Source organism: Polypterus senegalus, chromosome 4 (assembly GCF_016835505.1).
Source record: "Polypterus senegalus isolate Bchr_013 chromosome 4, ASM1683550v1, whole genome shotgun sequence".
Classification (NCBI taxonomy): domain Eukaryota; kingdom Metazoa; phylum Chordata; class Cladistia; order Polypteriformes; family Polypteridae; genus Polypterus; species Polypterus senegalus.
The window spans coordinates 169,307,476-169,329,819 of record NC_053157.1 but is presented as its reverse complement, the minus strand read 5'-3'; the positions used below and the strand labels follow the sequence as shown (position 1 = coordinate 169,329,819).

The 22,344-nt window shown below is 37.2% G+C and overlaps 1 protein-coding gene across 1 annotated transcript in view; it reads right to left on the bottom strand.

Moving 5' to 3' along the window:
* Positions 1-22,344, bottom strand: part of setd7 (SET domain containing 7, histone lysine methyltransferase) — an 80,839-nt gene that overhangs the window by 49,463 nt on the left and 9,032 nt on the right. Inside the window, exons 2-3 of the mRNA XM_039751657.1 lie at positions 12,217-12,346; positions 1,335-1,536 (exon numbers count right to left, since the gene is read on the bottom strand). Of these exons, the coding sequence (XP_039607591.1) occupies positions 1,335-1,536; positions 12,217-12,346 (332 nt within the window). The remainder of the gene's footprint in view (positions 1-1,334; positions 1,537-12,216; positions 12,347-22,344) is intronic.

Here is a 22,344-nt window from a genome sequence, read left to right as displayed (position 1 = left end):
AGAATACACTGAAAATACTAGCACCTGCCGTCACAAAGAGAAACATTAAAAAGGCAACGACAGATGAAAACCAAACCAAAATATGTTGTGTGTTATGAAGAAGCAGTGGTGTGTTGTGGTTAAAAAGTAGAATAAAAACCTGAAAAAATAATGAATTAATTATTTTAGGTATGTAAACTTCAAAGATCTATTATCCTTTCCAGTGTTTGGTCTTGCCTTGTGTTTATTGTTGCCAGCGATGGCTTCAATGCTCTATGCATAAGCTGTTGAAGAAAATGGATGGATAGCAAAATTAATCTTTACGACATTTTCCCAGTGAATACTATGCACAGCAAAAACTGTGTCATGCTGTAAACATAAATAGGGGTGCCAATACTGAGATTTCTTGCAGATGTTCATTTCTGAATCCCCTGGCTGATGTTCTTAAAATGAGCACTTTTCTGTACATGAGTGGTATTTTCATTGTACTGTAGTTATTACATAGAAAATTCATAAAACTCTACATTTCTTTTCTATTTTACCTCTTATTCAAGCTCATGCAAAACAACACACAATATATGCAGTATGAAGATGGGAATGTAGCAATTTCCTGTGCAAGGCTACTACTTTACACTGTTCTATACAAAATACAATGAGGAGACTGTATGATACTCAGCTTAGCAAAAGACCAGAATCCACTGTGGTGGCACAAGTATTTAATCTTTTTTTAGTTATGCTCTAGATAGATAGATAGATAGATAGATAGATAGATAGATAGATAGATAGATAGATAGATAGATAGATAGATAGATATGATTACATTACAACAAGAAAATTTTATTGTAGATAAAGTAGTACTAGGGTGTTGTACCGTGTTAGCCATTATGAATGTAGAGAAAAGCCAAGTAAAATTACACCTTTTATTGGCTAACTAAAAAGATTACATTATGCAAGCTTTCGAGGCAACTCAGGCCCCTTCTTCAGGCAAGATGTCAGTAATTTCAAAGTATTAAGTATAGGGAGTATGATAAAAGGAAAGATGAGACATTAACTTATCATAAAATTGACAGAACAAAGCAAGAGACCATGTGCTACAAATCTTGCACATTGGTGTAAAATAGTTGTTTGTAATAGCAATAAGAAAGTTTTCTGCAAATAAAAACTTTGCTTGTGGCATAGATCAGTGAACTTTAACACATAGTATTGCAAGGTTAAGAAACAGCTTGGTAAATTAAGAGGCACAATGTAAGGTAAGTTTGTATTTGGAAAAGTAAGAACTTGGTTATTTGAAACATTGTTAAAGTAGCAGCATTAAATTATTTTAAAGTAGATTTACATGTCCCATTCCTACTTACAGGATAGTAGACCCAGCATTCTCCATGGCGGTTGTTATCCTTATACTGGCCCTTAAATATCATGAATCCCTCTGAATCATACTCTTGTGCTGATCCATTCAGTTCCCCATCCATATATGTACCATGAAGGACGCCTCCATCCTCATAGGTGTAAATTCCTTGGCCTTGTAAAGCATCATCTACATAAAAGCCTTCCAGTGTGCTGCACAGAAACAAAAAAAATTAATGCAGTGCCCCTAATACTAAACACTGTACAGTCCAAACGTAACTATAGAAAACTCTTAATTTAGAGGTTTTGTCTTTGTAGTTAAATTCCATGAGGATTTCTATGTTAGTGCTCACCTATATTTGGCATCACCACCTCTGTGATCATACAGTAGAATGGCGATTGCTGAAAAAGTGATACTATGAAGCATAAGCTAGCTGTGTCTTGTTCCCAGGTTTTAACAGTGCTCCTGGGAAAGTTACACTGTAGAAATAGCAGTGATTTGACTTACCAGCTATCAGCTAGAGTGTGCAAGGGCCGATGGGAGATAGTGTGTGATGTGAAAGAGGCTTCATTCACACTTCAGTAGGAAATGGTCGGTCAAACTGAAACTGAACCATTTCAGGTGATTTTTGAATTCCTCCACTCCTACCAATCACCCACAACCGTACCCCCAAGCTTGTCACAGTAGCCAAAAAGTTTACAAAAAACAAATTTTTTCTTTCTTATAGTATAAAAGCAAGTGCTACTTATTGAATTTGTCATAATATTAGGTGAACCTACAGCAATTATATATCACATTGATTTATATTTTCCCAATTCGTTAGTAGACTTGACTCAGGTGTAAGGTTATGACCACTTTAAGTGATTTCAGACCACAGAATAGTCCAAATGAAACTAATTTAGCTTACAATTCATATCATAATAGGTCTATCTTTACCACATAGTTATTGAAACATAAAGCATCAGGTTATCAGACATTCATCTTTGGTGTTTCTTTACATGCAAGTGATTTGAATTAAACAAAATAAATTCAAAGCTGTCTCCAAGATATTGTGCACCTACCTGACAAAGAACACCTACATCGATATATCAGTCTAGAAGGGTGGCATTTTATGGATGCCATGCTATCTACAACACACAGAGTGTTGGCACAGCTCATTAGGGAGGCCAGAAAGAACAGATATAACGTGGCCGTGTTGTGGTTTGACATTGAAAATGCTTATGGCGCCATTCCTCACAAGCTGGTACATCTTACATTGACTAAAAATCATGTCACCAGTACAATTCAAGAACAAGGTGGAGAACAGGTTCCATATTATCATCACAGGCACAACCATCCTAACCATCACAGAAAAGCCTGTAAAGATCTTGGGTAAAGCTTTTGACAGCTCACTCGGGTACACAGCATTCATCCAGTAAACTTGTATGGAGTTAAATGGCTGGCTGAAAGCCATAGAGAAGTCTGGCTTACCAAGGAAGTTTAGAGTCTAGATCTATCAGCATGGCATTCTACCCACAATCCTTTGGCCTCTCGTGACTCCTTGTACACTCTCAACTGTTGAGACCTTTGAAAGAAATGTCACTGGCCACCTCAGGAGATGCCTGGGGCTGCCAAAGAGCCTGAGCAGCATCACATTCTACAGAATTAACAAACTGCAACTGCCCTTCAAATTCTTGATACCTTGAATTCTTCCTCCAAGAGCCAGAGAAGCCGTGCAGTACAGACTCAAGTGATCAGATGGTGGCTAATGTAAGGATCCAAATGAGGACAGGCAGAAAGTGGAGGTTAGAGGATGTGGTTTAGGAAGCAGAGGCAAAACTATGTCATAGAAGTCCAAGCTGGGTAAGGATCCTTTCCAATTCACCAATCAAATACCACCAGAGGGAAGGAAGGGCGCCGCCTAGTTCAAAGAGATATAAGACTAGCAGTAGAGGAGAGGACATCCTGCAAAGCTGTGGGAATGAAGCAGCAGGGAACTTGGATATGATGGGAGAATGTGGTGGATTGGAAAGTGGCTTGGTCCAAGCTTTGTAAAGCAGAGCCTAACCACATTGGATTTCTCATTGAGGAATAGCAGTCAGAGCATGCCTTCTGTGTTCCAAGAAAGGAACCCTAGAACATATACTCAGCAGCTGTACAAGGGCATTTGGAGAGGGAAGGTATTGATGGAGGAATCATCAGATCCTGAAGAACATCGCTAAAGCAATCTGCACAGGACTTGAGCGGGTGAAGAAGTGCCAACCGTCCAAGAAGACCATCGCCTTTGTCAGAGCTCGAGAGCAGCCAAATCCTGCCAAGAGACAATCATCTGCATGTATCTTGACATGAGCAAGAGACTGACAGTTACTGGTGGACCTAGAATGGCAGCAGAAGTTCCCCAGCCACACTGCAGCCACTACCCTGTGACCAGATCGAGTCCTTGTTTCTGTATCCACCAAGCAAGTTATGCAACTGGATCTAACAGTCCTGTGTGGAAGATCACTTGGAATTAGCCTTCAAAAGGGAACTCTCCAAGTATGCAGAACTGGTCAGCATCTGTCAGCAGTTGAGATGAAGAGATAGGTGTCTCCAAGTGGAGGTCAGGTGCAGGGGATTCGCAACCCATTCTCTAGTCTGAGTCTTTAGTAGTTTGGACATAGTCGGGGAGAGAGAGACACACGCTGGGGTCTGATTAATCCCGGTGGGATCATCTGGAGGAAGGTAAATGATCTTGAAAGACCCGAAACACTTCTAATGAAGTGTCCAGACTAAGGGATCAGTAGATGTATATTTACAGCAAACGACATTACTTGTGGTAGAATAAATTAAACAGTTTGCATACACGTTCATTTTAATATTGATGTGGCACATTACTGAAATTCGGCAGCCATGTGAAAAAGTAAAACTGAGTCTACTGTACTAAGGACTCAAACGATTGTGTATTGATTCCATACACAACCTGTTGTGCCAAAATTGTGATTGTTACTAACACCGGTTCAGAATATACAAAGAATAGTCTTTGCAAGTTTGTATACCTCACCCTCAACCTTCTCCCACCACCTTTCAGACAACAACTAGCACAAATTAAGGCACAAACCAATCCTGGGCAGGGCATCACTCAATCACAGGGCATAAACACTAAAATAACATTAGTCATAATGATGACCAGTAACACTATACAATAGATTAAAAACAGCAATATTTCAATCACTGTTTCAATCAAAATTATAACTAGTATTGTTTAGTTGTTTGTGTGCTCTAATATGCTGGTGCCCCATGCAAGACTGTTTCCTGCCTTAATTTTTCCTTGATGCTAATGGAATTCGCTCCTGATCTCTGCATCCATAAAACTGACTTGTAGGGGTTCAGGAACTAAATGGGTGGGTGAAACAGTGTTCAGAATCATATAGCTTATCAAAAAGTGGGGTCGTTACAAATAACTGAGAAAATATTACTCAGCATGCTGCAAGTACAGTAAAACCTTGATTATCTACCACTCAATTCACCATCTGTCTCCGTTAACCATCAGGGCAAAACAAAGAAAATAAATAAATAAATTGTGCATGCCACTGCCTACCTAATACTGTACTACTACTGCCGTGTGGTATGCTGAAAGCTATGCACATTGTGCAAAGCATGTAGTTTTCTTCCAAAGGACCACTTGTCATGCCGCATTTTGAAATCACAGTGTCAGTTACATACCTTCAGTTTTGAAGGCATTTTGTAGCTTTTCTTTTTTGTTATAATTAATCTACTATACATTGTCATGGCCGATAAACATAAACATGTGGTGTTGGAATTTTCACAAAAAACTGAAATTATTAAACACAAAGGAGCAAAAGTGCTTTAAGTATTGCTTCAATTTATGGAGTAGGATGAATGGCAGTGAACGATATAAAGCGTGATACCAATAAAACTGAAAAACGTGTCAAATTTGGAAACAATAGAAATGTTATTCTGTATTAAAAATAATACATTAATGTTCGTGTTCTTCGGTACTGTAATTTTCTTTTAAAATTCTGTTATGTTTAATTAATATACTGTGAAGTGTAAGCAGCTTGTGATGGGGGCAGAAAGGCTGGAATGCTGTGTAAGTGATGGGACAGGGTGAAGGACTTCTATTCTGTAACAGTTGGACATGCCTTTTAGGAGATGAGTGACAGGAGAAGTTAGGAGAAAAAGGAAGGTGTGGCAGTTTTTGTTTTTTTTTTTTTTACATTTTGTTGAAATTTATTTAAAATCAAAAAACATTCCATACAAATCAAATCAACCTACACCCATGAGAAAGAGAGTTAGGCCAACAGAGTAAAACTTTAATTGTAGGAAAAATAAATACATAAATAATAATAAAACATAAATAGAATGCACTTCCTCAATTTAAATGCTTATTCTAAAATAATACTAATTAGATCCTGCCAGGTTTTGAGAAAGTTATGCACAGATTCTCTAAGTGAGAATCTGATTTTTTCTGATTTCAAATAATGTATAAGATCAGTTACCCACTGACTTAAAAGAGGTGAGTTAGGATTCTTCCAGTTGAGCAAGATAAGTTTACGTGTGAATAGTGAAGTAAAAGCAATTACAGTTTATTTGTTCTTCTCCACTTTAAGCCCATCTGGGAGTATACCAAACACAGCTATTAATGAATTAGGAGGGATTGTAACACCAAGGCTGTCTGAAAGGCATTTAAAGATTTTGGCCTAAAATTATGTTAATTTGGTACATACCCAAAACATATAGCCCAATGAGGCTGGGACTTGATTACAACGTTCAAAGGTTGGATCTTACCCTGGAAACATTTTGGACAATTTTAAACGAGACAGATGCGAGCGATAGATAATTGTATGCTTTGTGCATATGGAGCTAGAGTGAATTCTGTGCACTGCCACCTTCCACTCCTTTTCTGAAATGTTGAGTGAGAGATCGTCTTCCCACTGTACTCTGGGATCTTTGAAAGGCAGGGACTTTAACTTTTCCTCAAGATGGATGAATATTTTTTCCAGAATAGAGGTAGGTGGGAGGTGAGGAAAATTGGGCAGGTTTTATTTAGTAAAGTTTCTAATTTGGAGGTAGTGAAAGAAATGTGTTTCTGGAAAGTTAAATTAGGAGTGTAAATGTTTGTAGCATGCAAAGACGTTGTCTATGTACAGATCTCTAAGTGATTAATTCCAAATGTTTTCCAGAAATTAAAAACTGCGTACTTTGAGAGGGTGGAAAAAGCTGGTTATCATGCAGAGGTGCCACAGATAAAAGCTTCTTTATCTTTAAGTACTTCCTACATTGGTTCCATATTCTGAGTGAATGAAAAACAACTGGGTTGGTAATACTGTATATTGGCAATTACTTGTGTTTATTGGGGTACAAGTCAAGGAATATAATGAAGTACTGCAGGATTTTATTTCTATTGTGGACCAAGCCTTTGTATGTTCATCTATTTGTATCAATGTCCAGGTTTTTATAGCTTGTATATTTGCCGCCCAGTAATAAAACTAAAAGTTAGGTACAGCCATGCCACCTTCTGCCTTAGGTCTTTGTTGGGTCGCCCTTTGGATACGTGGATATTTTGAATTCCAAATAAATGAGGTTATGATTGAATCTAACTTCTTAAAAAATGATTTATTGATGTATATTGGAATGATTTGAAATAGAAAAAGAATCTTAGGAAGGATATTCATCTTGACAGTGTTAATTCTTCCAGCTAAAGTGAGATGAAGGAAGGACCATCCATGCAAGTCTTACTTAATTTTTTCTATGCAGACAGTAAAATTTTGTTGATAAAGAGCTTCACGTTTACTTGTAGTTTTTAAACTGATCTTTAATGATAAAAGGGAAGGTGTCCAATCTAATATTGTGTGCTTGAGAGTTTACTGGAAAGAGCACATTTTTATTTTAATTAATTCTGAGACCAGGAATCTTTTGAAATTCTGTTAGCGACGTTACATATACATAGTGGGTGGCACGGTGGTGCAGTGGGTAGCGCTGCTGCCTCACAGTTAAAGGACCTGGGTTCGTTTCCCGCGTCCTCCCTGTGTGGAGTTTGCATGTTCTCCCTGTGTCTGCGTGGGTTTCCTCTGGTTTCCTCCCTCAGTCCAAAGACATGCAAGTTAGGTGCATTGGTGATTCTAAATTGTCCCTAGTGTGTGCGTGTGTGTGCACGCCCTTCCCAGGGTTTTTTTTCCTGCCTTGTGCCCTGTGTTGGCTGGGATTGGCTCCAGCAAACCCCCGTGACCCTGTAGTTAGGATATAGCTGGTTGAATGATGGATGGATGATATACATAGTACCATATCATCTGAATGTAGTAAAATTTTCTGTTCAAGTCCTTCTCTGATAATCCTCTTTATCTCGTAACCGTTTCAACAGTGAGCTGCCAGTGACTCAATGGCGATTGCAAAAAGCAGTGGTCACAAGGGGCATCCTTGTCTACTACCATGTTCTAGTTTGAAGTAGTCTGAAATAATGTTGTTAATACAAACTGAAGCTTCTGGACTAGTATACAGTAGTTTGATCCATGCACAAATAAATGTTCAGACCAAACCCAAGTTTCTCCAATGTAGTGAAAAGATTCCATTCAACCATATCAAATGTTTTTTCTGCACCCAACAATGTTAGATTTTGTGGGTGAATGTATTACATTAAACAGGTGTTGAAGATTGGAAGCTAAGTGTCTGCCTTTAATAAATCTAGTTTGGTCTTTTGATATTACTGAAAGAAGCACTTTCTCAATCCTTGCTAGGACTTTGGAGAGTATCTTAATATCATTATTCAGAAGTGAGATTGATCTATATGATGCACACTGTAATAACTCCTTAGTTTGCTTAGGAAAGGCGATAATTAATGCTTGGTGAAAAGTTTGAGGTAGAATTTTATTGTCTCTAGCTTCTGTAAATGTTGCTAATAAAAGGGGATCTAAAAATTGAGAATTTTTTTTATAAAATTCAACAGGGTAGCTATCAGGGCCTGCTGCTTTCCCACTCTGAAGCGAGTTTATAGCATCTAGTAAAAACTTGATGTATCGTAAAAGCGCATTACGTTGTGTCTTGTCTTCTTTAAACTGAGTAAAATATAAGGACGTTTTGAGTGGGGAGTCAGGAGGCAATAAGCAAAATTGTGCCATATAGAGAAAGACAGAACATGAGTGGCACTAGATAAACAGATTGGTAGAGAAAGCGTTCTTTAATTGTTTTGGAGTTGTGCACCGTAACCCAGATAACTGAGTATAAGACAGGACACAGTTTTTTACAGAACGAAGACTCCAAGTAAAATGCAGAAAACTTCAGTACTTCCGATTTGTGTTTGCTTATTATGCTGGTCGTTACAATATTACAGTATATACATTAATTTTGTCAATACTATATTTTGTTAATATAGTTTTGCTTTGTAAATAAATACAACTAATCGCAATCATTTTTAAAGTAGCTGTTCTGTTATCCATCTTTTTTCTTATCCATCATGGCCTCTGTCCCGATCTCTGATGACTAATCAAGCTTTACTGCACTTACATTTCTGTACTCTCTTAAAAGAGAAAGACTACCCACTTGCAATTATATTGCACATATGATAAACGCAATGATTCATGACATTAATCAATTTTTCTGACACCAGAAATCCCAATACAGTCTGTGTTTGTGCTGGGGTGTGGGTTTTTCTCACAAATACCGGCACACCTTTTAGATGTGGTTAGCTCTGCTACCTCATTTTTATTTTTTTCAAGATTTTTTTTCCCCTAACAATGTTCATGTTTCAAATAATTTGCAAATTAAGGAAACCTTTCCATCCATCTTCTAAACCTTATCTCAAACAGAGTCAAGGGAAAGCCTGAGCCTATCCCAGCAAGCAGCAAAAGCAAAGCTGGAATCCTTGGACAGGGTGTCAGTCCATCGCATGGAACTAAATCCTTTTCTATTAACATAGAATCAAGGTTCGCAAACCCTCGTTGGTAACTGACAGCTTACTGAAAAAGTACTGCTTTTTAACTTTACTATTTCTGTGCAACTTATATTTAGGGAGACAGCTAGTCAAAATCATAATTCCCCCCCAATAACTTCAAACTTTGTTAGCTTAAATCTCCCTGTGATCAAAGATATGTGCATTTCCACTTCCATGGGTTACTCATATGACCAAATAAGCACGCCAAGTTTTGTTAAAATCTGTGATGAGGTTTAAAAGTGTGATGATTTGACACAGAATTACCCATGCCAAATCTTCTAAACTCACTTATCGAGAACAGTGGCACAGCAAAGTTGAAGCCTGTCCAGTCAGCATTATGCATAATATGCATCCTTGAACAGAGCACCAATCCATAGTAGGGAACGAAAAATACTTTTTTAATGGATATCGAAAAACTTACTGGGAAAGTACACATTCAGTGTGACATACAGTACAAAAGCGTGGGAGTATGTAAACTTTGCCATTAATGCAACATGTTGCAAACACCAGCACTATCTTATGTCTCCTATTTTATACACTAAAACAGAATGAAAAAAAGAAAAAAGGGCCAAAACTGCAGCAGAACATACTGCAGCTATAAACCCTTTGCACAGTGCCAGCACTGTGCCGGCTCTGTTAGGCAGGACGGGAGCTGTGGACCGCACAAACACAGGAGAAGCTTATCTGTCTGATATCTTGCATTTTATATATCATAACAGAATAAAAAGAACATAGGGCAGAGATTCCTGTTGACTTTGCTGCAGTTGTTAACTCTTCAGACAGCAGTGGTTTTGTTGGGATTATTTCAAAACTAATACACTAGTTTGACAATTCTCTTGTGGCTCAGACAATTAAAACAAGCATAGTACAAGGATTTGTTCTTTCTCCACAATACTGTTAATTTTACATATAAGTGCCAAACTTCATACATTTTTTTTTAATAATGACTAAGATGATAAACAATGGCTGTCTTTTTGGAATCTGGCACTCTGTTTTTAACAAAGATATCAGACTTTATTATATGGTGAAAACGTATTTCAACATAGATAGGAAAAACAAGAAGAATAAATGGTTCAGAATGAAAAAAAGACTGTAGTCCCACCTGTTCAAAAAAATTAATAAACTGCCTCTACTAGCTTCATCCTACAATCATGGTTGATAATCATTTTCATTTTTGCCATGACCATGGTTGGGACATTTTTCAGAAAATTAATTAAAGTTAACTTCTGTGTTATAAATATTTAAAAAATAGTAATGTATCTGTTTTAAAGTGTTTTGGCCTTAGGTGTCATCTGTAATTTGGATGAACAACTGGATATAACCTGACAACTAATACCAACTAGTACCATATCATAACGCTGTATGATTCTGTAAAAATATCTAAGTGACGTAATTTTTGTCCAAAATTGCAATTTAAATCGGGATTATTGTATTTTCCAAAATATAACTCACACCCAATTTCATTAGCAAAACACTATAACCTGCACATTTGCTCTGTCCATGAAAAGGAAAACTCCATATATCCAGAACACATGCACAAATTAACCTGCAACCATTAATAGAAAACAAGCACAAATTATTGCATCAACTGGGTTGCTCATATTGAACGTTATTCATTAATAAACAACTGATGAGAAATGTTGTTCTTTGGTGTTTGCTGCAGTGAAAGCAACAGGTTCAACTTTCTCTAATTCAAAAAAACACGACTGACAAGTATAGAAGCTCATGGAAAGGGTGACAAAGTTTTCAATCCACATGCCTGCAGCATACTAACCTGGTAAACAATAAAGGACCTGGTAGATGTTTCGGCATTTGTGTTTAGGAAAAAAAGCTGACATACTGTAGCATCATTACAACTTTACTGCACTGCACTGCACTTTTATGTACAAACACTTTTTGGACTCCCCACAATCTGTTATCTAACTCATAGGGCATCATGCAACACCAATTCCATAGTTGTAAACACTACAGATTGAACATAGTTCTTTGAATATAACTTGAATATATGGCAAAAAAATGGAATGCTTAAATTCACATATGAATGTAAACAGACAGTTTGTTTTTTTACTTACACTAATTCCCAATTCGTATTCATCCAGACATGTTGTGCAATATTGCAGTATTTTACAGATCAGGTTTTTTTATTGGACATCACTTCCAGGAGCAACTTATTTGCATGTACAAGTGGCTAAATTGTATCAACAATCTACTATATAATGAAATGCTAAGATCTCTGTGTGTGCCCTGTCCCTCAAAGCAATCTGATTAGTCAGTTTGGCTTTGGTGATGCAATTGAAAAAGGAAGTAATATCTTAAAGGGTGTTGTAAGGGCAGCGACAGACTTAAAACAAAGTCTGTAAGCACTATTCTGGAGCAGACAAAGCATAGGTGGTTTGACAATATCATTTGGCTGGCCTTCCCCAGCTGGCCACAGAGGCAAGGCCTGATGAAAGGAGGTCTAAGGCAAGAAGGAGGTTGACATGGCAGAAAAGTTATAGAGGTAAAAGTGGTATTAACTGGCCCCAAGCCGTGAGACTTGCAGAAAATGTGTCCATAGTGACCTAGCTGTTCATCCTTGATAGCAACTGGTAGAAGAGGACAACATTAAATAACTAATATTTTTGTATTTATGTTGGTTATTTGTATTGAGATTGTGTTTGAGCTTTAACATATCAAACAACACAAACTGATGTTTGTTATTGCAATAAAGCAACTATTTCCATACATATTCCAAGATAGTGGATAAGGGAAGTTCTTTTTCAACTTCTTAAATTTTTTTAAAACAGTTCATAATTAATAAAGTTGAAAGTATCTTTAAATATCCATAAAAACATTATTATTACTGCAAAAAAATGGTCAAAAGGACACCACATATAACCTGAACTGCACAGAGCATGCTTATTTAGAATGAAGGCAAATGGGGGGAAAAAAAACAAAATTACTCTAGTAACACACGGTGTTTCTTCAATAAAATTCAATACCTCACCTTCCATCAAAAAAGTAGAATTTTCCTCTACCATTTTTCTCCCCATGAACAAAATGGCCTTCAAATCTATCACTGGAGGAGTATGTAATAGTGCAGCAACCATGTGGCTGTCCATCTTCATCTAGTGGACCTGATTAAAAAATAAATAAATAAAAATTAAAAAAAACACAATGATCAAAAGTAATTTTAGTATTTTTACAATTACTTTAATATCGCTACAGTACACTGTATATGGTTTAAATATTAAATCAAGATATAACTAAGATTATTTTGCACTTTTACTTTAAAGTCCATATAATACAAGGTCTAACAGAAAATTAGCAGCAATGGTGTTTATACACAAAACAAAGAATCTGTGTTGTGCAACCTAAATTTAAACTTTTACGAGCTTGAAAATGTATTATGTAGACATTGTTGCTGGTGAAATGTATGTGCTGAATAGCTATTACCATTAAGTTTCTGCTATAGGAACAGTTGTGTGATAAATTCTGACACTATATCTCACTTATTCAACTATAAACTTAAAAAGCCTGCTTGTTTGGTTAGCACTAGAATTGATTATTTGCCATAAGAATTTAGCTTTCAGCTCAAGTCAGTCTTCACATACTGCACCTTACTTCCCACTGACAGGCTGAAAACGGTGTATCATGTGTTAGAGATGAGTGGACTGATCATTCTCTCACTGTCACTTGTTGTGTCTCTCTTTCACTTTCTTAAATTCACTTACTCTCTTTTGTATGTGCTATTTATAAATTGGTTCTGTAATCAGAGATTCCAGAGAAGCATAAAGTGTAAATGCAATTTGCTGCTACTGAAAGAAAAAGCCATGTAGATAATTCAAGTGATGAGAACTCAGCGATAGAAAAAAACTTGAACATGAATACAAGAACACACACAAACTCACTGTTATGCTGTCTATAGCTAAAGTAAAATTAACCAATTTAAAACATTCTAGGTTTTTTAATTTTTTTTTTATTTAGTCTAGGACAATATACTAAATATAAATAATGATAAAATAAGGGAAACATGGCTTGGCAGAACACCAAATTAAGACCACTATTATTCCTAAAAAGCAGATTCTGACATTCAGGTATTAAAATAGTATATTATTATATTATCATTATGCTGGTTTCCATGGGCCAAAAATTCAGGCCCTGTTTAGAATAAAATTTACAGCAAATGATGTGGATATTAGACCATGCTTATGCTGTGGTAACCCCTACTCTCTCTTCTGCTCTTTTTCCAGTTTTCTATGGTGGCAACCTGCGTCATCATCACCTAATCAAAGCACCATGATGTCCCTACATTGATGGATTAAAGGCCAGAAGTCCACATGACTGTCATCATCAAGTCCTTCCATGAGAACTCTGAATACAATGAGGACTGATCATTTATGTTAGGTAGAATGCCCAGAGGGGGCTGAGCGGTCTCATGGCCTGGAACCTCTGCAAATTTTATTTTTTCGTTTTTTTTGTTTTTTCTGTCCTCCCTAGCCATCGGAGCTTACTTTTATTCTATGTTAATTAGTGTTCTCCTATTTTAATTCTTACTTTTTTTTTCTCTTTCTTCATTATGTAAACCAATTTGAGCTACATTATTTGTATGATAATGTGCTATATAAATAAATGTTTTTGTAGCGCTTATGGTTTACAAAGCCAAAAATAATCTCGCTCCATCCTATATTTCGGACTGTCCTACACTCCAAGTCGTAACCTTAGATCTTCAAATGAGTGTCTACTTAGAATTCCAAGAGCTAAACTTAAAAGATATGGTGAGGCGGCCTTCTGCTGTTATGCACCTAAAATCTGGAATGGCTTGCCAATAGGAATTCAACAATCTAATACAATGGAGCACTTTAAAACACTGCTGAAAACTCATTAATTTAACATGGGTTTCTTATAGCTTCATCTTAATTAATTAAATATATAGAGCATCAGGATTTAACTATCATTATTATTCATGGTGGCTCCAAAATCCATACTAACCCCTACTTTCTCTTTTGTTCTTTTTCCAGTTTTCTGTGGTGGCAATCTGCGCTGCCACCACCTAATCAAAGCACCGTGATGTCCCTACATTGATGGATTAAAGGTCAGAAGACCACATTACCATCATCATCAAATTCTTCCATGTGAACCCTGAATATAATGAGGACTGATTGAGGTCATCTATGTTAGGTAGAATGCCTAGAGGGGGCTGGGCAGTCTCATGGCCTGGAACCCCTGCAGATTTTATTTTTGTTCTCCATCCGTCAGAGTTTTTTTTTTTGTTGTTTTTTTCTGTCCTCCCTGGCCATAGGACCTTACTTTTATTTTATGTTAATTGGTGTTTCCTAATTTTAATTACTTATTTTTTCTTTTTTCTCTTTCTTCATCATGTAAAGCACTTTGAGCTACATTGTTTGTATGAACATGTGCTATAGAAATAAATGTTGTTGTTGTTGTTGTTGTTTCTCTTCACTCGTAAACAAGACCCCGGAGGTACTTAAATTCCTCCACTTAAGGCAGTAACTCACCTCCCACTTGAAGAAGACAGTCAACTTTTATCCAACTGAGGACCATGGCCTCGGATTTGGAGGTACTGAGGCTCATACCTGTCATTTCACACTAATTTCCAAGCCATATTAATGCGTGCTGGAGTTCACAGCCAACAATGACGCCAACAGGACCACGTTGTCTGCAAAAAGCAGTGACGCAATTCTAAGGCTACTGAATTAGACACCCTCCCCTCCCTGGCTGTACCTTGATATGTTGTCCATTAAATACATAAAGGAGACAAAGCACAGGCCTGGTGGAATCCCACACCCACTGAATGGTGCTAATGTGTTTCTAAGTATGCAGACAGAGCTCTCACCAAATAGCCCTTATAAAGGGCCCCAGAACCCCATACTCTCCCAGCACACATCCAGGACTATTTACCATTTTGTATGCCATATTTATACCGCTATGAAAATCTGAGTCCCTTGTACTTGTACTGCACTTCTTGAGGATCTACATTTTGCACTACATCTGGTGTAAGATCCTAGGGAACTGTATCAGGGCCACAAAGAAAGAAAAAGATATACAGTGAAGAAAAAAAGGTCAATTTCATGATTAAAGTTGAAATTTTAACTTTATCCTCAAAATTTACACTTTAATCTCACTGTTTATTTCACAATCATTAAAGATGAAATTTTGACTTTAATTCCATAGTTTTTTTGAATACTGTATTAATCCCAGATGGGAAATTGTCTTTTTGCATGACCTTTGGAAGTCAGACCACAGGGTCAGCCATTGGACAGCGCCCACTGAACAATTTTCAGGTAAATACCGGGTGTACTTACTTTATCACAGGTAAATATTAAGTTCAGATTCTGACATGGGACATTAAAAATTAATCCTCACCAAAATGTACAGTAGACTGAAACTTCTCCAACATGTTTATTATTCATTCTTGCTCGAAAATTAAAAAGATGCGTCTCCAACACGTTTTGCAGCAATTACACTTACGTGTTGAAAGGAAAGTTCATTTTGACTTCTGAATATGAAGGCTGAAGTGTGATAGGTGTTTTTTCCCCACTGTAAGGTGTGTTAAGACAAAACAAGTCTGATAAACAAAACTAGCTTCAAAAATGAAAAACTAAAATTTCCTATTTATTTTTAATATTTGTTTTCTTCATTTCAGCTTTTATATTGTTTAGCATACTTGGCTACTTCCAGGCTACTGGAAATGTATACTTTCTATTTAAAGAGGAGTACAATTTGTTCTTCCTGGCTAGCTCTTAAGACAAAATCCAAAAAACATATCTTTTAAGATAATACAAAGAGAATACTTTAAATCAGAGGCATGTCAACAATTCCAATGCTATACGATTTTGTCATACAGCATATTGCATCAAAAAAGTAAACCACCTCCTCCTCTTCCATAACATTCAAAGATGACTTTTCGTTCCAAAGCTAAATGATCACTACATTCTCATGTTTGGAAATATTTGCCACATGCTTCATTGTAAACCTGTTTTTTTTTTTTTTTAATCATGCCCATCTAAATACTGTCATCACTAAATATAACAGCATGTCATAAATATAAAACAAACTCTATGCTCTACAAAATAACTGTGTTAGGTAAGAAAAAGCAGAATACATAAGAAAGCACCCTAGTTTGCAACAGAATGTCGAACATTAAACTTTTGTGGTTACTTTCATTCTCTAATTCAAAATAATATTCAAAAGGATGATTCTTTCAAGACATGGAACGACCCGGTAAGATTGAGCAGTAGACCAGTGCTGAAAAAGTACTGAAAACCCCAATTTTTAAACAGTATGGTACCAGCATTTTGGTACTTTTGGTACCAGAAATACAGTAAATGGTAGGTTTAAAAGACTGTGTGCTCAGCTCCTCGGTCCTCTGCTTTCTGACAAGCCTGCTACTCCAACATGAACACCAACCACTTACTCTTTGATGCACTGTAGACACCATAGAGGACCATCCCCCACCATTTGATGTGCCGGAAAAATTCAAAAGGGAGCCACATAGTGCACCACAACAGGGAGGCTTGCTCTGTGCGGAGTGAGAATTTGGGGGCCTTGTTAGTCATTATTTGGCCCAATGCCATTTCTGGGACCAGTTCTGAGGTCTGAAAGCTGATATCGATGCAGAAGCCAAAATTTTAGCACCAATCTAACACTACTCAAAATATACAATAAACTATGCTTAAAATATTATTTCATCACAAAATGAAACACTCTGTCATCTAAATAAGTTAGCTTTTAACTTCAAAAATAAAAATATGAATGGAAAACTTTTCCTACTATCTGAAATAAAGAATACTCATGCCTGTTGTTTCCTAAAAGACAGCCAAATGTGAATAACAAAATGTATTTATACAGCACATTTTCATACAAAGAATGTAGCTCAAAGTGCTTTACAAGATGTCAAAGAGGGAGTCACAAGAAAATAAAAAACAAATGATTAGGAAAATAATAAAGTAGGAAAGAAATTATAAAACAAAGTATAAAACATACATATACATAATTAGTAGAACAGTAGTGTCTTTATATAAAATATATTGCAAGTTTCTAAAGATGAGTCTGCTATGGTCAGATGGCTGGAAAAACAGAAAAAAACCCAAAAATAAGCAAAAACAGTATCTTGTTAAAAAAATGTACAATAATTGAACTGGAAATTAACCGTAACCACTTAAAAAGTAAGAAAAAAGTTGTAAGTCTCCAAGATGAAATTTTAACCTTCGATATATTAATAGCTAACATTTTCATTGGAGTTTAAAAAAAAAAAAAAATTATATATATTTTCTATCTATACTAATAAAAGGTAAAGCCCTCACCGACTCACTCACTCACTCATCACTAATTCTCCAACTTCCCATGTAGGTAGAAGACTGAAATTTGGCAGGCTTATTCCTTACAGCTTACTTACAAAAGTTAAGCTTTTTTTAAGGTTTCATTTCGAAATTCTACATAGCGGTCATAACGATGACAAGCGTCCACCATGTTGAACTTTCTTATTTATGGCCCCATCTTCACGAAATTTGGTGGGCGGCTTCCCTGCGCTAACCGAAACTGATGTACAGTCATGTGAAAACATTAGGACACCCTTTGAAAGCATGTGGTTTTTGTAACATTTTTAATAAATGGTTATTTCATCTCCGTTTCAACAATACAGAGAGATTAAAGTAATCCAACTAAACAAAGAAAACTGAAGAAAAGTCTTTTCAAGATCTTCTGTAAATGTCATTCTACAAAATGCCTATTCTAACTGAGGAAAAGATAGGACACCCTCACATGTATTCCCTCTTAAATTGGCTCAGATCTCACACAGGTATATCACACCAGGTGCACATAATTAGTAGATCGTTACTCTGCATGTTGAATGAGGCTTGCCCTATTTAAACCTCAGACATTTAGTTTGGTGTGCTCCTGACTGTTGAAGTGAGAGTGAGCACCATGGTGAGAACAAAAGAGCTGTCAGAGGACTTCAGAAAAGATTGTAGCAGCCTATGAGTCTGGGAAGGGATTTAAAAGATCTCAAAAGATTTTGAAATCAGCCATTCCACTGTCCGGAAGATAGTCTACAAGTGGAGGGCTTTCAAAACAACTGCCAACATGCCCAGGACTGGTCGCCCCAGCAAGTTCACCCCAAGAGCAGACCGCAAGATGCTAAAAGAGGTCTCCAAAACCCTAAAGTGTCATCTCGAGAACTACAGCAGGCTCTGGCTACTGTTGATGTAGAAGTACATGCCTCTACAATCAGAAAGAGACTGTACAAGTTTAACTTGCATGGGAGGTGTGCAAGGAGGAAACCTTTGCTTTCCAAGAGAAACATCGAGGCCAGACTGACATTTGCCAGAGATAAAGTTGACAAAGACCAGGACTTCTGGAATAATGTTCTTTGGACAGATGAGTCCAAAATTGAATTATTTGGACACAACAGCAGAGGACATGTTTGGCGTAAACCAAACACAGCATTCCAAGAAAAGAACCTCATACCAACTGTGAAGCATGGAGGTGGAAGTGTCATGGTTTGGGGCTGCTTTGCTGCAGCAGGACCTGGTCAGCTCACCATCATAGAATCCACGATGAATTCTACTGTGTATCAGAAGGTGCTTGAAGAACATGTGAGACCATCAGTTAGAAAATTAAAGCTGAAGCGGAACTGGACCATGCAACATGACAATGACCCAAAACATACTAGTAAATCAACCAAAGATTGGCTGAAAAAGAAGAAATGGAGAGTCCTGGAATGGCCAAGTCAAAGTCCAGATTTGAATCCCATTGAGATGCTGTGGGGTGACTTGAAAAGGGCTGTGCGTGCAAGAAACCCTCAAACATCTCACAGCTGAAAAAGTTCTGCATTGAGGAGTGGGGTAAAATTTCCTCAGACCGATGTCGAAGACTGGTAGATGGCTACAAGAACCGTCTCACTGCAGTTATTTCAGCCAAAGGAGGTAACACTCGCTATTAGGGGCAAGGGTGTCCTATCTTTTCCTCAGTTAGAATAGGCATTTTTGTAGAATGACATTTACAGAAGATCTTGAAAAGACTTTTCTTCAGTTTTCTTTGTTTAGTTGGATTACTTTAATCTCTCTGTATTGTTGAAACGGAGATGAAATAACCATTTATTAAAAATGTTACAAAAACCACATGCTTTCAAAGGGTGTCCTAATGTTTTCACATGACTGTATGTACTTATTTTGATGGTATGACGCCACTGTCGGCCGCCATATTGAACTTTCCAACGTCACTAATTCTCTAAATTCCCGTGTAGGTAAAAGGCTGAAATTTAGTACTTATTTCGGTGGTATGATGCCACTGTCGGCCATCATATTGAACTTTTCAACAGTCTTTGTTACCTATGGGCCCATCTTCAAGTAATTTGGTACGCGGGTTCCCAATGCTAACTGAATCCTACTTACGTACATATATATGTCCATAGCCTGCAGCTCAGTCACTGTGTGAAGCGGCATTGGGTCCACCATCCCAACGCCTCCAAAGTTGTTGGCTGGCTGCCTGCCTATATAAGGCCGTCCGTGCTCCAGTCTCTGCATTCCCTTCCTTGCTTCGCCATGAGATTCACGTCTCCCTGCTGATAACTACAGCCTTTTTATTTAATCCATGGCATCTCCGCTGTTTTATTGTTCATTTATTACGATTATAATTATTGTGTAGGTATTTTACACTTACTTTACATTGTTCAGGCACCCATTTCCTTTATCATTCCAACCGGACCCGCATTAACATGTCTCCATGCCCGGAGATGGCACCTATCTTTTCCATTCTCTTTGTTACATATTGCACGGCCATATCAGGCTCACTCTTGATATCTGGAGAAACATTGTGTCTTATGGTATTGAATGACTGGGACAGGTTCAAGGTGTGGACCAATGACGGTACAGGAGATAATTATACTAAACAAGAGCACTATAAGAGTGAAATGCTTAAGCCCTTCACCTATGCATCTGCATGTGAGTTGATGGCTGCTGCTGAATTGTTCAGTTGTCGCTTTCAAGTGTACCAAAATGGCCAAATATTTTACACCTTTGGACAACCGCCAATGCCTCTTAAACATCTTAGATTCACAGGTGACGATTTCAGTAGTGGACACTTTGATGTTTATGAATGTTTGAACTCTCAAAAGCTGGATGTGAAGTTATCGATGAAACCAGTTGTATGCTTACAACGCTTGACAGATGCCGAATGTCACTTCAACACAAGTCCTACAAATACTGTCGTAATTGAAACAAACCATGAAACTCAAACCGATTATGACAGCAGCAATCCAAGCTGTGAGATTTGAAACAAGATTACTGTTCACATGGCCAACTGTACGTTGCATGCTTAAGAGTAAGCTCAGCGCACAGCTTGGTCATATTACAACCGGAGGGCAGAACTCACAATGTGGTATACATAGAGATGCTTAACAAATAATTATTGGTATATTTTCCCTCAGTTTAAAAAGGTTACATTTTCTTCTTAATAAAACTTTTAAAAGCCAGTACTTTGCCACTCTGGCCTGGACATATATATATATATATATATATATATATATATATATATATATATAATGTGTGTGTGTGTATGTATGTATGTACAATATGTATGTGTGTGTATATATAGCAGTGGAGAAGTAGTGTGTTAAAGAAGTAATGAAATATTAAAGGAAACATTTTGAAAATAATGTAACATGATTGTCAATTTAATTGTTTTGTCACTGTTATTTATGAGTGTTGCTGTCATATATACAGTAATCCCTCCTCGATCGCGGGGGTTGCGTTCCAGACCCCCCCGCGATAGGTGAAAATCCACGAAATAGAAACCATATGTTTCTATGGTTATTTTATATATTTTAAGCCCTTATAAACTCTCCCACACTGTTTATAAATGTTCCCCGCAGAGTTATACAGCATAATCCCTTTGTATTCTCTTAGATATTAGGGAAGATTCATTGAAATTATGTATATAAACACACTGTTTATATACAGTAAAACCTAAATATTATTTTAAAGATATTGAGTGTCTCCGATATCACATATGTTACAGCCATTACGATAGACAGGCCACCAGCAATAAATACATACAATGCAAGAAAAATAGTATACAGTAAATGTGTGTACAGTGACACTAAACATACGTACATGTACTAAGTACTGTAAGTAGAAAATGAATTATGGTTACGCACCAACAATGACACGATGACTTGTCCGATAACAATGAGTTTTATTTTACTGCACAACAAAGGAGAGCGTTACAGCCCTTAAAGGAGCCACTTCAGGCGATTGTGTAGCACTGCCGTTGTTGTTCTTCTGGCAGTCTTCAATCCAAATCCCTAAAGCAGATTCCATCCAGACTACTGCCTTATTACATCCACTTACAACTTGTTTTGCTCCCTGGTTAAAAGGACACTGCGGCCGTAGATCTTATATTCCTTTCCTACTTTTTAAATAAAAAGAATCGTAGCCTTCAACAAATCCAAAACGTTTACCTTTTCGGCAATCGTTAACATCTTCCGTTTGCGCTTGGGCACGGCCCCTGAAGCAGTAGCAGATCGTTTGGAGCCATAATGAAGGGCTTGACTATGTACAAAGATAAACACAAAAGAGCACAACTCTTTACACAGCGAAACACGTTGATGCTGAATGAGCGTGACGAGACTTCCGGGTTAACACTGCATTTAGCAAGCAGGAACTTAACTGCGTGCTCTGATTGGTTAGCTTCTCAGTCATCCGCCAATAGCGTCCCTTGTATGAAATCAACTGGGCAAACCAACTGAGGAAGCATGTACAGGAAGTAAAAAGACACATTGTCCGCAGAACCCGCGAAGCCTCGAAAAATCCGCGTTATATATTTAGTTATGCTTTCATATAAAATCCGCGATAGAGCGAAACCGAAAGTCAAAGCGCGATATAGCGAGGATTACTGTATATATATATATATATATATATATATATACTGCTCAAAAGAATTAAAGGAACACTTTTTAATCAGAGTATAGCATAAAGTCAATGAAACTTATGGGATATTAATCTGGTCAGTTAAGTAGCAGAGGGGTTGTTAATCAGTTTCAGCTGCTGTGGTGTTAATGAAATTAACAACAGATGCACTAGAGGGGCAACAATGAGATGACCCCAAAACAGGA